General features: G+C 34.1%; 1 protein-coding gene across 21 annotated transcripts in view; it reads right to left on the bottom strand.

Annotated features, from left to right (window-relative positions):
* The window catches only part of CSNK1G3 (casein kinase 1 gamma 3), a 108,545-nt gene that overhangs the window by 40,597 nt on the left and 51,103 nt on the right, over positions 1–16,845 (bottom strand). For all 21 annotated transcript variants that reach the window (XM_014859550.3, XM_070517531.1, XM_070517530.1 and 18 more), the window contains 2 exons: positions 6,723–6,871; positions 4,947–5,181 (listed from right to left, as the gene is read on the bottom strand). In XM_014859550.3, coding sequence (XP_014715036.1) covers positions 4,947–5,181; positions 6,723–6,871 — 384 coding nt within the window. The remainder of the gene's footprint in view (positions 1–4,946; positions 5,182–6,722; positions 6,872–16,845) is intronic.

The raw sequence follows: 16,845 nt of genomic DNA on the forward strand, positions 1-16,845 counted from the left end.
AAAAGAAAATGAGCCCAAGGAAGATTACAAAACGAGGTTCAAAGTAGTTGACAAAAAAAGTCTTTAAAAAGATAGTAAAAAGAAGACCCTTGATCAGACGCAAGTAAAAATAACAATTCAACGTGACAATACTAAAGAAAGCTTCCATTAAAGCAGACCATGGAAATCCACATCTGTTACACACAGCTTTATTGAGATTTCATCCTGAACGGTGACTTAAGCAGGTATGAGAAAAGGGTACAAGTGAATTGCTGCATCTGTCTTGTGAGCATAAATCACCTAATTAGGATCAATAGACATATACCACAGAAATAAAGATGCCAAATGATTTTACACTATTCTTCCATTTTACTGTATTAGGAACACCTTTTTTCTTCTTAAATCTGATACAGTGTTAGTCTCCACAGAACAAAAATACTTAGAAACCTGTACAAATGTTCCTTTGACCAAATTCTCTATTTTGAAAAGTTCATGTGAGTAGGAAGTCCTTGAATGCAGAAGAACGAATGAATGAGTAAAAGGCTTCAAAAGTAATCACCACGGTCCAGGCAAAGCAGAGAGGGAACAAATTATATATACACAAATAAAACCACTACGAAAAGGTCACATTTTCACTACTTTTGCTTTTTTCTCTCTGCCTCACTCCTCACAAAGCCAAGTACTCAAAACTGAAAACACCACGGAATATCCCATGTTCACAACCATCTCACACTTACAGATGCTTTACCTCTTCAGCACGCAAACCCACACCACTTTAGCTTACTCTTAATTTTTTAAAAAATAGGAATTCACGTCATCTGGCAAACAAATTTTCTCTCTGTTAATATTACTCCCAAGTTCTACATCAAAACTGAGAAGGGGGCCGGACCGGTGGTGCAGCCGTTAAATGTGCATGTTCCACTTCGGTGGCCCGGGGTTTGCCGGTTCGGATCCCAGGTGTGGACCTGGCACCACTTGGCAAGCCATGCTGTGGTAGGCATCCCACATATAAAGAAGATGGGCACAGATGTTAGCTCAGGGCCAGTCTGCCTCAGCAAAAAGAGGAGGATTGGCATCAGTTAGCTCAGGGCTAATCTTCCTCCAAAAAAACTGAGAAGCAAGACTTTTATAAATGAGAGAAAATAAAGATGAAAGCTTTTGTTCTTTGCAATACTGCCCAAAGAAATAATTTTCTGTTTTCTTCCTGAAAGAGGAGTGAAAAGAGATTACTACAATAGTTAAATGCCATTTCCCAAGCTCTGAAGGCTTTTCCTAACAAGGACAAACATAGACTCACTTTGCCATTGCTACAAATAGAATGCTGTTACATTTACCATTGTTCAGATGAAGAACACTAGGCCATTAGGAAGTTGTGACTTCATGTCTCACAATAAATTAGTGGTGAACCTTTGTTAGTTGTTATAAAATAGTCTGTTAACGACTACCATGAAACAAAAATTTCTCACAGATACTGTTCATGTAAATATAGGTGTGCCTGGTTTTAATAGAGGACACAATCCTGAAAGTTGTAATATCTACCCAATCATATTTTAAATCAATGAGGGAAAATTTGCTATTGAAAGGCACTACCCCCAAAATTACCTGAAAACAACCGTGCTTTATAATTTTAGAAGTCTGAAACTTGCTTTTCTTAAAGAAAGGCAAATTTACATTTTTCAGGCATTTCTGACATCTGAAAGCAAAAAATACCATGAGCCTACCGTCAGGCAGGCTGTCAGGGAAGATACCAAGTGCTACTTAGTCCTGACTGAGAGGAAGAGAAGCAAGGACATGCAGTGTATAGCAGACAAGTCTGGGAAGAACGCTTAGAGAAGCAGCTAAGACCAGGAGTTAAAGATTAGCTTAGATGACTTCTATGGTGCTATACAAATTGTGACTGCATACTGTAAGGTACGGTTAGAGCAGGGATGATGAACAAATACTGGTTGGTTTACATTCCTGTCTATTCTCTCTTGTGAGTGAGATGGCAGAGAGAGAATCTAAAAGCAGAAAATTAAGCCAGACTTCCTCTGATATGAAAACTGACTGTGGTTTAAGACTGAACTATTGTAAACACAATCTAGAAATTATTTTTTTAGAAAGGCACAAAAGGAATTCAATGGGAAGGAATATGGTATCATAAAAAGAACCTCAACCCCTATCTCACACCATACAAAAAATTATTTCTAGATTATATAAGAAGATATAAAATGTCTTCATTTTCTTAGGATTCAAAAGTAGTAATCATAAAAGAAAAAACTGATAAATTAGACTTCATAAGTATTTACAATTGTTGCTCATCAATTGACACCATTAAGAAAGAGCAGACAAGCCACAGACTAGAAGAAAATATTCAGAGCATAAATTTGGCAAAGGAGTTATATTCAGAATATATAAAGAATTCCTACAAATCAACAATAAATGACACATGTCACAAAAGATATACAAATGGTCAATAGCCCAGGAAACAGTGCTCAAAATCATCAGTCACAAGGAAATAAAATACCACTACATATCCACTAAAGAACAGCTAGAATGAAAAAGACTGACAACATCAAATGTTGTCAAGAACGTGAAACAAACAACTCTCATTCATTGCCGGTGGAAACAGAAAATGATACGAACGTTTTGGGGGAAGTGATTGACAGTTTCCTATAAAGTTAAACAATACCTAGCATACGACGCAACAAATTCTAATCTTAGCTTTTACCCAAAAGAACTGAAAACATATGCTCACTAAAAGATTTGCAAGAATGCCACAGCAGTTTTATTATAATAGTAAAAAACTTCATGATCAAAATGTTCCAACAACATTAGAATGGATAAACAATTTGTAGTATATTTATGCAATGGAATACTGCTCAGCCATAAAAAGGAACACATTACTGATACTTGCAACAACATACATGAATCTCATACATATTATACTGAGGGAAAGAAGTCAGATGATTTCATTTATGTGAAGAAAGAGAATCAGAAAACCTAATCTATAGTGATAGAAGTCAGATCAATGGTTGCTTTTGGAGAAGGTGGAGATTTCTAAGAAAGAGCAAGAAGGAAATCTAAAGGGTGATGATAGTGTTCTAAATCTTGATAGGTTGACAGGTGTGTCCACTTGTCAATGCTTACAAATTATACACTCACAAACTGTGTACTTTATTCACTGTAAATTTTAATTCTATTTGAAAAAGAACTCTTCAATAAAATAAGAATCACAAATATTGCAATTCTAGTAACCTCGCTTTACAAAGTGTTATCAATTACCAAATCTGAAACTACATTCTGAGTAACTTTGGCTTTTTAAAAATGAGTGCATATATTAGAGTAGTGGTAGACAGATTTCTCACTGTTGGAAAAGAAAGAGATAAATATAGAAAAGGGGAGGGAATCACAAATACGAAAAGGGGGGACACTAGTTTGTGGTATTAGACTAAAATTAGAAGTATCAATATAAACTCATGGTTTTTAACAGATAGATTAATATATGTATATATGTGCATACACATGTGTAGGTATGTGTATATTCACATACACACACACTTCCTAGTTCTGCTGCAAAACGGGCGTAGAAGCAATAACATACCAATTAGCAATGCATACCCAGTGCCCAAATCTTGGTTTCTACATACCCTTATCCAATAAAAGGACCCAGGGCTTCTTGGAGAAATGTCTCTTTCTGGGCTAGAGCAGAGAAACTACAAGATGAATCTGGAAAAACTTGTTACACCAGAAAGTAAAGAAGTTCTCAAAGAACCATAAGAACATGCCAAAAGGACAGAGGAGACAACTTGAAAGAACCACCAGTGGCCAAATCTGGGACAATTTGAGCATCATAATAGATAATGATAGTAATGCACTATAATATATTCAATACAATAAAAATCCATGAGTCCATATTGATATAAGTCAATAAATGGGGGAAGAAGGAAAAGCTTTTGCTTACTTTAGAATATCAATAAAATGAGTGATAAAGTCATCAATGGATGCTAAATCTAGTGGGCAGAAATTTGATGAGTAACAACACATTTACATAATCTGAAAGATTTACTGAGAAAATACTTTGTAATTACAAAGGGAAAATAAGAAACTTTTAAAGTGGAGAAACTTAGCAGATACCACCCTAAGCAAGTAATCAAAGCTACTAGAAACCAAGTGACATCATGTGCCTCCTGACATGATGCACTGAGAACAAATCACTTCTATGATATTTGTACCAAAAATGCACACTCAAATATAATCATATCAGACAGATCCAGAGTGAGGACATTCTACAAAATAGCCTGTACTCCACAAAAATATTAAAGTCATGAACCACAAAGAGAGGCGAGGAACTGTTCCAGATGAGACAGACTGAAGAGATATGACAAATAAATGAAATGTGTGACCTTGGATTGGATCCTGGACCGGGAAAAAAAAAAAGCATAAGAAACCCTGTGAGGTTGATATTATTTTACCCTCTTTACAAAGAAGAACAGCTTTAGAAAGGTTAATAATGTGCCCAAAATCATATAGCTAGTACACAGTAAACAGTATCTCGAAGGTATGTACTCTTAGCAGTAAATGTATGAAGACAGGTTGCTATCTCCCTGGATAGCTGGATCAGAGAGCTCTAGTCTCACTAAAATCTTTGTACACACTAAATTCTGTTAAAAAGTATTCTCTCTTATTCTTTAATAGGAAATAATCAAATGCATTACCCTAACTGTATCAAAGTTGAACATTTCAAGTTATCATATGAAAAAAAGAGATAGTGAATGTAAAGATTTGTCATTAATTTACTATAGAGCGACCAAGTTTAAGAGTTTTATTAAATATAAATAAAAGTAAATTCTAGTTAGATGTGATAAATAAAAATTACAATAGATGCAACTGTAACCTGCAAAAACTGAATCATAATAACATAAAAACTCATACTGTTAGCATAGTTACTGAATTCAAACATCCATACTTACAAAAGGTACACATACCTTTTCCTAAATGTGTGTTTATGCTCATGTATCTAGCTGTTCCTGTAAGGCTCTTGTGTTCTCTGTATGGTATGTGTTTCTTTGTCTCCGGATCAATATATTCCTTTGCCAAACCAAAATCTATAATATGTATAACTTGCTGGGTTTTGTTTCCTGGTCGTCCTATTAAGAAGTTCTCAGGTTTTACATCTCTGTATATCAAGTTCTTTGAATGGACATATTCCATGCGAGAAATCTGGATTCAAAAAAAAAAAAGAAAATTTTATGCTTTGATTAGCATAAAAAAGCACGATAGAGGCAAGAAAAAAATCAGAAATTGTTTCAACCCTTTAAAAGTAACATGCTATCAGTGTATAGTTTCTCAAATATACATATCGAATTATGATTAAAAATCTTTGCTTTTACCATTATGGTCACTTGTAAATGAAAGTGTTTGAATTTTATGAATTCCTTTCATATCAGTAAGTCTGATACAATCAACACTTTGAGATGATGCTACCTCATAAAATCAAAAGTTTTACTGATACAAAATCTTGAACTCAAAAGTATAAACAGACATATTGATAAAGTTACAATTTATTATTCCTTATCAGTTCAATAATCGAGCAACTTTCACAATTATATTAAAGAAACTTAAAGAGTCTAAACTGTTAAATAAAAACAATTAACAGCACCCTTCAGTATATCTTTCTTTTTCTTTTTTATAACTTGCTTTCTTTACCTTTTTCCTTAGGTATTAAACATTTAAAAAGATCTTGAAATTAGAAAATTTTGGAATACAACTCCAATTATAATATAGTACATTTTTATTAATTGCTTTACATATTCTCAAATAGCATTCATTGTATAAACTGTCACAAAGTAGAACATTACAAATAAATAAATAAAATTGCTTCATTTAATGATAATACTGGTTGACAATGCAATGTAAACAGTCAGACCATTTTATTTGTTAATAAATTCTGGATTATGTAATATGTAATATTCTACGACCTATATTTTTAATTAATGATATGAAGATTTTCAAGGTCATGAAACATTCTTTTAAAACACACTCTTTAATGGCTGCCTATTATTTTATGGCTATTAATAATTTATTCCACTAACTCAGTTATTTCCGTACATTTGGGTTATTTCCCATCTTATTATAAACATTTTTGCACAAAAAGTTTTAAGTACATCTGAATACTTCCATAGGATACATTTGCAGAGGTGGAATTAATGAGTCTATGGATACAAACAATTTTAAGACTTCTGCAGCATACTCTTTTTGGCATTTATTTCAAATCTGCCTTAAAATCATCCTCTAAGTTGTTTCCCCATAAGTTCACTGAAATTTAAATAATTTATAAGACTCTCTCATTAGTTTGTTCCTTCTTTTTCTGGGCTGTTAGAATTTATTACCAAGACTAAGAATCTGTATTTCTCACGGATCTCTTTTCTAAGTATTTATCTTCTACATGAAAAGAATGCTGGAAACAAGTGAATTCTCAAACTGAGCATTCTGATCTTAAAGTGTCAACTCTTTGATGACGTCCCGGCTCATGATAAACAAAATTCAAATAAAGTCTTCTTTCATACAAGTAAAACACTCAATTCAGTTATTTTAAGTTACATGCATTCTAAAAAGGCAATGATAGGAAAAGCAGAAACATTTTTATTAGATTGAATGCCCTGTAAGATAATGTCGCAAAACTTTAAACTTTTAATATAAATTTGTGACCAAACGAGCCACAAAATTGTTCAAACAACTTCAAAACATCCTGCTTTACTTACCAGTTGGATAGCTATCATGAGAACCGTTTTAAGAGAAAAAGTTCTGTCACACAAATCAAACAAGTCTTCCAAACTAGGTCCTAGCAGTTCCAGCACCATAGCATTGTATTTACCACAAGGGCCAAAATAGTAAACTTGAGGTATACCATCTGGGGGAAAAGAAAAAGGATTTTAATAATTTCTTCATCTTAAATATCAAACTTTTCTTTCCTAGAAAATCAATAAACAATTTCTTTTAATTTTGTAGTTTCAAGAACTATAGCAGTATTTTTACTTTTTCCATACACAATAAACTTCTCCTGACCAAACCTCCTCCCTCTCTATACCTTCTTCTGGATGTTCACAGTGTAGCCACATTACACCTCTATTGCAGCTGCATTACTGAACTACATTATAAACAGTGCTAAACTGTTGGTCTCCACCACCTTACCACAGACAGGAACTAGGCATTCTAGCCTGGGATTCCCATGGCCTAGAGAAATGCTTGGCACATAGCAAAGACTCAATTTTTACTGAACAAAGGAATTCTCTTTAATAACCCTGCAGTAGGCATAATGCTAAGATCACTCTCTAAGATTCCCATCCTCTGGTGTACACACCCTGTATGATGCCCTCCCCGAGTGTGGGCAAGATTCCCAGATTTCACTTTTGTGATTAGGTTATGTTATGTGGCAAAGGTGATAGAACTAAGGCCCTTATCAGTGGACTTCAAATTAATCAAAAGGGAGATTATTCTGGTGGGCCTGACTTAATCAGGTAAGCCCTTTAAAAGGAGCATCTAGAAGTCAGAGATACACAAAGCAAGAGAAGCTCTCCTATTGGCCTTAAAAAACCAAACTACCATGTTGTTGAAGGGGGCCACATGCCAAGGAACGGTGGGCAGGCCCTAGGAACTGACAGCCTCAGTCCTACAGCCATGAGAAACTGAATTTTGGAAATAACCAGTGAACTTGGAAGGCAATTCAGCCTCAGATAAGATCGCAGTCCAGGCTTACACCATGATTCCAGCCCGGCAAGACCCTCAACAGAGGACTCAGCTAAGCCACGCCTGGACTCCTGACCCATGGAAACTGGGAGACAATAAAGTCTCTTGTTCTATGCCACTAATTACTAAATAATTCATTATGTGACAATACAAAATAACAAACTCCAAATATAAAGTCTAAATGCACAGAAATCATCTGTATTTTATTTTCAGAACTAACAGACTCCCAATAAACCAACATATAATAGGTGATCAATTTGTCTTAACATTGCATTTATCTATTTATTTGTCATGAGGAAATGAACTTCCATCTTAAATGTCTCAGTTTTACTTCCAAATGGGTTTTTTTGTAGTAATTTTAGAAGGGAAAAAAAATCTTTCTAAAATATGATAAAACCTTCTCACTCTTTTTAAAATAGAGTTTGGAGAATACAATTTCATTTTTGTTGTTTACTCTATCATTTTGAGTATTAATTACTGCATGGGCAGAACAGAAAACACTTAACTAGAAGCCAGGACATCTAGGTTCACGGTTTGTCCTGATATTAACCATTCGACCTCTCAAGTGGGCTTCAGTTTGCTTATCTATAATATCAGTAGTTTGGATAAGACCAGTTTTCCTCAAATGTGAAGATGAGTGAGGCAGCAGAACATCTGGGGACAGGGAGGTAAGAAAATATAACTATGGCAGGCGTGGGGGAAGGGAGAGAAGTTCCAATTGTATACATGGCCCCTCCCCGGAAACAGACATTCTCATACACTCCCATGTGTATGTCAGCACTGCCTCCTAACATTGCTCCTTGATACTAGGAATCATTATCTTAGCGTGAGCCATTCTTACCCCTCATACGTCTGAAAGCAGAAAAAAGGCTCAGAAATAGTGGATGAGAGGCTCACTAAAGTTTACTCTAACTCTGAAATACTGCTTTTACTAGGCTATATACATTAAGAGCCTGGAACTGCAATTAAGACTTATCAAAAGTTCTTAGCTACTAAGCTTTTAAAATTATTTCTACAATGCTTTCTTCCTGTCTATGCCACTGAAAATTGTTAACTTTTAGGCTCTTAATTTAGCAATCTCTAATAACTCATTTCCACTCTTTAGTTTGTTACTTCTGATGTGTAGGGTGCAAGGAAACCAGATCATCAAGCTTGTTAGAACTATATATAGAAGGTAAAAATAAACAGGTTCTGAGATTCTGTGTAAGGGCTTTTCTACTTCCTTCTGAGTCACCATCTATATTCTTAACAGTTGAAGTTGTGAAATGATCTCTGAGTAGATTAGCAATATATTTTGGTTTATTAAGTGACTGATTTTTTCAAACATTTTGAAAGGTTTCCAAAAATACAAAACCATTTAAGGAATCTCACTGTGTTAATTAATTCAACAAATGCTTACTGAACATTCACTATATACTAATGAGACTGGGTTGGATATTACGGATATAAGTGTGAACAAGACATCATGATCAAGGAATATTTAACCCAGGGTTAAAATTCAAAAATCTACCAATATAATTCACCATAATTACAGAATAAATGTGAAAATCCATAAGATCATCTTAACAGATGCTAAGAAAGCATTTGACAATAACTCTCAGCAGATCTGGAATAGAAGATAACTTCCTCAACCTGGTAAAGGGCATCTAAGAAAAACTCAAAGATCAGATTTGTGGTTACTAGAGGCTGGGGGTGGGAGGAGGGGGAACCGGAGAAAGGTAGCCAAAAGGTACAAACTTCAAGTTATAAGATGAATAAGTACTAGGGATGTAATGTACAACATGATGACTGTAGTTAATACTGCTGTATGGTATACTGAAAGTTGTTAGGAGAGTAAATCCTAAAAATTCTTATCACAAGGAAAAAACTTTTTTTTCCTCTTTTTCGTTTTTTTTGTACCTATATGAGATGATGGATGTTAACTAAACTTATTGTAGTAATCATTTCACTACAAATGTAAGTCAAATCATTAGGCTGTACACTTTAAAATTATACAGTGCTGTATGTTAATTACATCTCAATAAAACTGGAAGGAAAAAAAGGAAAAACTCACAGCTCACAACATGCTTAATGGTGAAAGACTGAATGCTTTCCACTTAGGACTGGGAGCAAGACAAGGATGTCCACTTTCGCCTCTTCTATTCAACAGTGCAATCAAGCAAAAAAAAAGAAATAAAAGGCATTCTCGAACAAGAGAATCTGTTACTTCAAGAGAAACTGAAATAACTGCTTGTTCCTATTTGCCACTAATAATAAAATAAATTCAAGTTTTTGAGTAAAAATTAGAATTTTGCAACATTTATATCCACCAGGATGACCTTGACATCTTCCCAACACTTAAAAAATTTTTTGTGATTATGATCTAATTTTGGATAATGAAATGTGTCAATATTTGAAATATCTGTACAACTCAGTGAATGAGTATTTTCCAAAAGGCTAATGCACGTATTTACAAAATCATGCACAGGTAAATGATCTATTAAAGTACAATGGATTTTAATGTAAGAGAGAATAGGCTTCTAACTCTACATTGCATCTCACCTTTAAGAAACTACCACTTGTCAAGTTTTGGTATAGCATCAAAAGAATGCTGTATGTTGTTTACAACAACCATGTATTACTTTTAAAATAAAATGTTTTTAACACATCATTAAACATACATAGGAGTAGAAAAAAATACCAAAAGGAAGACTCAGAAAGCTAACAGAGATTACTGGAAGCACAGGTAATTTCTACTTTCACTTTCATATTTTTTAAACTTTTCCAAATTGTTATGGACAATCTATGCTATTTTTGCAATCAGGAAAAAAATGCACATTTTTAAAATTCTTCTGGGACCACAAAGAAAAACTTGAATTAGAAAAAGATTTAGACCACATTTATTTAACCCATGTATTAAGCATAATCAATCACTCTCCCTAATATTCAAAGTTATATAGCTTATCTCTACTTTTACCATTAACTTCATTTTGGAGCTCCCAGGAACAAAGCCAAGTATACTGTTCAGACTCTGTCAGCTCTATAATGTAAGTGTGGCTTCCTCCTCCTCCCCACCCTACCTCCCTAACAGAAGAAATAGGTCCATTCTAACGCCCAGATTTACTCTGCCTCACTTTGTTTGAGCTCTTCTAAGGCTACATTTCAGAATTTCTACCCTAGTTCTGCCACCCAAGTTGCCAACTTTTCTTTTGACTCAAGCTTCAAGTCTTCTCTTTTCAAACCATCCCTATTAAACATGACTGAAAATTCATCATTATTCACTCAAAAATGTTCATAGTTGAGGAGGGATATGCATAAGTAAATCTGTTCTGCTATACTTCATATAAGCCAACTCACCATTAAGGGGAGAATTACTGGGCACCTAATATGGACATTCAATCAAGCTATAAACATATACCCTTGGGTATCTAAAATAACATCATGAAAAAGATCAGTAAAGGGAAAAGAGGAAACTGCTTCAATTTTCTCCAAAATTTCCTTTCTTTAATGGTTTCAAAGAGTCTCAAAATTATATATGTCTACCTATCCAAAATGGTTAAATTCCATAAATAGCACTACAGTTCACTGAGTAAATTAAACAGACATTTAGGATACAATTTGAATGAAAATACCTCAGCTTCATCATTCTACCCTAAAATATGACACAGCACAGATTTTCGGTTGAAAAAATACAGATGATCTAACTCTAAATGACTTTTTGAGGTACATACTGTTTTATGAGTCAATGAATGCAGAAACTTCTTTGATAACTATTAATAATGTATTTCAACGCAAATTTTAAATCACTTAAGTATAGAATCAAGAGTGATAATTTTTTTAAAAATCAAGAATGTAAAGCAAACACCGTGACAGTCAAACTAGCATTTCATTTCCCAAGACAAGTATGGGCAGTTTTCTAACACTGAGCAAACAAATTAAATTGTTAAGAGTTAGGAAAAATTGCAACTAACAAACACAGGCTGGGGAGTACCCTAAGAAAAAACAAAACAACCACAGCAATACAAATGAGGTAAGCAAGTCCACAAGGAGGAGGGTTTTTAGAAGTGGGAGAGGTGAGGGAAAAGAGGGCAAGAGAAGCTCAGAAAGACTTAGAAGGAAGAGTAATGGAGGTATTAAGTTACTAGCTTTGTCTGTTTGGCTACTGAATTGCATGAACGCAATTCAACTCATGGGCAAAGGCAAGGTTTTGTATTTGTTCTTATATCCCAGTGAATTTTCAACTATAAACATATACTCCACCCAATTCCAATTGTTTTAAAATTATTTTCGAGACTACTATAAAAAGCCATTCATTGTGAATTCATGAAAGTTAGTTCTGATCATTTCCAACATCACTATTTTTCAAGGATGCTTATTAACATCCCTAATTTTCAAGACAAGCATATTTTTTCCCCAAGAAAAGCTCAAGTAAGACTGGTCAAGAATACAAAATTCACATAATATTTGAAAATACAGTCTCATCCTTACTCTCCCAAAAAAGACACTTCATTTTATATTTCAGCATTCCATTTAAGTGACAGAACAACATTAATTAAGTCACAAAACAACAACAGGAGGTCTAACACTCTTAAACACTGCTCAGTCTTTGTGCCAGCTATTGAAGTATCAGCCCCTTATAGGTGGACAACACTTAAGCATATCATTAAAATAAATAACATCATGATGTTTCTTTCCATTTTCAGGTCTGGGATTGTTTAAGTAAAATGTTAAATAGGAGGGATTAGAACAAAAGTATTAACATACTTATTAGAAAACTAAAACTCTATAGCTCTAGATAAGAAAACCTAAAATCTGATTAGAAATACTAAGCACAGAATTACCACACAGGCCGTTCTTTACTAAGGGAGTTTTGCTTTAAGGCATTCTTAACCTTTAGCACAAATGCTTATACTCCTAGCTCAGCAGTTGCCAAGATGCGGTCTGGAGACACTTAGGGCAGGAGGGGTAGTCCATGAGACCCTTTCAGGAGGTCAGCGACAACAAATTATTTTTATAATAACACTAAAATTTTATTTACCTTTTTTACTCGTTCCCTCACAAGTGAAGAGTCAAATTTTCCAACCTGACGTGTTATCACAATGGATTGAATGCAGAAGATATGAGAATCTAGCTGTTTTCTATTAAGTCAGACATTAAAGAGATTTACAAAATATGTAAAATGAGGCCACTTTTCTCACATTTTTTTGATTTGGAAAACATAGTTGTGATTTTAAAATATTATTTAAAAATGTTATTTTTATATCTTTTAATTTTCCATATGGCAAATATTAATAGCTATAACCCATAACAGCAAAAGCTCTCTGGGATCCTCAAAAAGTTTTAATGGTATAAAAGGATCCTGAGACCCAAAAGTTTGAGAATCACTGTCCTAGCTGAATAGTGGGCTCTGATATGAATAAACAGGTGCACTGAGTTCCGGACTTGGTAAAAGTCATTCCATTAAAATATCACAGCACCCACATTTAGTAGTAAAACTCTACCAATTAACCCCAAATAAAAGGAATAAAGCCACCCCATTGTAAAAAAAAAAAAAAAAAGAAAAGAAGCACTAGTCCTTTCTATGATAATTCTACTTACACATTTAGAAATTGTTCTAAATTTCAAAGAACATTAAAAAATAATATCACCTATAAACAAGTAATTATTTACTATATTATACTGAATACTATGTGAATATTGAATATTATGTTCATTACATTATATTACTCATTATTCAGTTATTATCCTCTTTGGGCCAAAATAATTAAAGAAAAAAATGGATTATCCATCTATCATTCTTACCCCTAAGCTGCAAGCTTACAACCTTTTCTTCTCACAATGTGCTACTTTATATTTAAATTAAAAATAAAAACGAAACACGAAATCATCATATTTTTTCATGGCTTTATACTTTGTACCTTTTTACTATTACGAAGGGAATTACAAAAATGATGCTGTATTTTAGAAAATTAAATTCCTCATCACCATTTAGTCATATCCTCTTCAAAAGTATGATTTGGTTTTTGTTTAAGGCTCTTATGTGGCTAATTAACCACTGAAAATATAATTACCACACAGCAAACCACCATCCTAAAACCTGCACCATATAAACCAAACTGAAACCACTCTCAGTTAAACCCTTCTTTCCTATACCGCTCATGCACAGCATTCTTAAATGTTTAGCGCAGCACAACTTACAGCAATTCCCATACAGAGAGGCCTCTATAAAGAATTAGAAGTACTACACATACTTAAGGCGTCTTCTAAAAGCAATTACATTAAGATAGAAAAAGGAACTCTAAGAAGCTGCTACATAAACTGTTGGTTATTCCAGCTGAGATAAAGCCTACACTAACCACTAACTCATCCATATAGGATTCTTCATTATTTTTGTTAAAACTAAAATATAATAGGTAATATTCTAATTAATTTATTCACTTAACTTTCATGGTTTTTATATTATTTTCTTTCCATTTTCTCAGACACTTAATTAGAAAAAGCAGAATTTCTTAACAAATGGTCAGAGAGACTCTGATCTGTAAATTCTATGAATAAAAGGAATTTTAGATACTACTGACTGTGTATACCCATATTTAAAAGGCTTATACTATTACCCACAATCTTTCTCAAAAGTGAATAGTATGATAAAACTTGCATACATCATAGAATCACCAACGCTCACTTAGCTAGCAGACAGAGCTAAATAGTCTTGAAAAGAATGTGAAAATGGAGGCATCAATAAACCAGAGCAAAACACATAGGGTACACAGAAATCCTGACTTTTTATAGCAAGGCACAAACAAGAAGGCAGCTGGGTCAGTATAAAGCAGGAAGAGAAGCTTTTCTAACGGCTCCTAGAAGGCAATGATATGAAGATGTATAATTTTAGAAACAGCCACTGTCGCTATTATCAAATTAGAATTTAGAACTACGGAGCTCAGGGAACATCAAAAAGTCAAGCCACTCACTTGAGAAACAATGATTTAACGTATGCATTGTCTCAAACAGTATATTTAATATAATTTCTAGAGGTAGAGATTTCCAAGAACAGTAATTTATGACAGAAAAAAGGTTATTTTACTCTCTATGGTAAAGATATCAGCTGATAAAGAAATTTCAACGAATAAATAATTGCAGTTTCCCCCAATATAGCATAAACCATCTGCTATCAAGAAAATAATTTTATATAAAAAAAGCATTACTCAGAATCACAGATCTTCAAGGAAAATTTCCCCATAAATCTCAAAATATGTCCCATGCGTTTTCATGAGGTATCAACAATTCAAGTGATCTTTTTTGCAAGTAAATAGAAAAATGAATTAACTCTAATAATTAAAACCTACGCTTCCCTGGGAAGTGATTATTTTTAGATGACTGAATGGTACAGTTCAGTTAATTAAAAAACTATCTGCATATCTCCTTGGTTTACTATTTCCATTAATTTAAAAAATTTCTCATCACTGATATTTTTCCTTCTATTTCTAGATCTCTAAAATGAGGAATTAATCTAAAATAGGATAATAAAAATGAAATTAATTAAAGTAAATTTTTTGAAATTGTATGGCTATGTTTACTTCTCTGTCAAAAATGGAAACACTTGGGGCCGTCCCCGTGTCTGAGTGGTTAAGTTCGTGTGCTCCGCTTCGGCGGCCCAGGGTTTCACCGGTTGGGATCCTGGGCGTGGACACAGCACCGCTCATTAGGCCACGGTGAGGCAGCGTCCCACATACCACAACTAGAAGGACCCACAACTAAAATATACAACTATGTGCTTGGGGGATTTGGGGAGAAAAAACAGAAAAAAAAAAAGGAAAAACAAACTTCAATAATATAACAATTTTGTATAATATTAAAATATCAAACTTTAAACATATGATCACAGGAGTTAAAAAGCTATAGGAAATTTTGAAGATTATGTATTGCAACTTCACATCTATGAAAGAAAATAGTCTACTATTCTCATTTAAGAATTTATCATTTCAATCATTTACCAAGGACCTAGAATTGTCAATCATTCTGCTCAGTTTCCAGAATAAAAAGATGAATATCACTTAATTGTCCTCAAAGAATTCAAATGTCAGTGGAGGAGAGAGACATAAGCAAATACTATGATAGGAGAAAAGAAAAAGATATATTCAAAATAATTTCAGGTTAAAGAAGCAGCTTTTCTGGAAAGAAACAAACAGATGTCAGAAAATGCACTGCAAAAGAGGTGACACTTAGGGGCCAGCCTGTTGGTGTAGCAGTTAAGTCTGCACATTCTGCTTTGGTGGCCTGGGGTTTGCTGGTTCAGATCCTGGGTGCACACCTATGCACCACTTATCAAGCCATGCTGTGGCAGGCGTCCCACATATAAAAAAATAGAGGAAGATAGGCACAGATGTTAGCTCAGGGCCAATCTTCCTCAGTAAAAAGAGGAGAATTGGTGGCAGATGTTAGCTCAGGGCTAATCTTCCTCAAAAAAAAAAAAAAAAGTTGACATTTAGCTGGGGCCTAAAGAAAGACGGAATTCATTGAGGAAAAGAAAAGACATTCCAGAAAGAAGAACACGAATACAAACATATGAAAATCATAAGATCTATTCAAGGAAAAGTAAGTTTAGTACAAAAGTGAGTTAGTAGAAAGAGAAAGAAATTTGGACTTTACGCTAAATGATGAGCTTCTATGAGGACTGGAGGTAAGGAGGTGAGATGCACTAAAAAGAAGCCCAATTCAAAGAAAAGCGGCAGTGGAGACCAGAAGAAGAGAAAGAGACATCTTAAGAGACAGAACTGACAGAACTTTTGATTATCCCAATAGGCCAAAATCAAAGGTGACTAACATCTTCAGCTTGAATGGGTGTGCCACTAATAGAACGAAGTAATTCAGAAGAGCAAGCAGGTCTTGCGGAAGAGAGAAAAATCATTGGAAAAGTGACAGAAAAAGAAGGTAGGGAGTGTAATTCTAGGTACAGAGAATTTCTGATTCCAATAGGGACATACATGTATAACCATTTTAAGAATGGAGGAAGGAGATAAAGAATTAGAAGTTATCCTTCTATAGATAGTAATTTCATCCTTTCCTTCCTCTCTCTTCCCTCCTGTTACAAGAAATCCAGGATTGTATAGATGAAAGCCACGTACTAAAAATAGGAGCAGGAAGCTAGAGAGAGCCTGATTC

This window comes from Equus asinus, chromosome 9 (assembly GCF_041296235.1).
Source record: "Equus asinus isolate D_3611 breed Donkey chromosome 9, EquAss-T2T_v2, whole genome shotgun sequence".
NCBI lineage: Eukaryota > Metazoa > Chordata > Mammalia > Perissodactyla > Equidae > Equus > Equus asinus.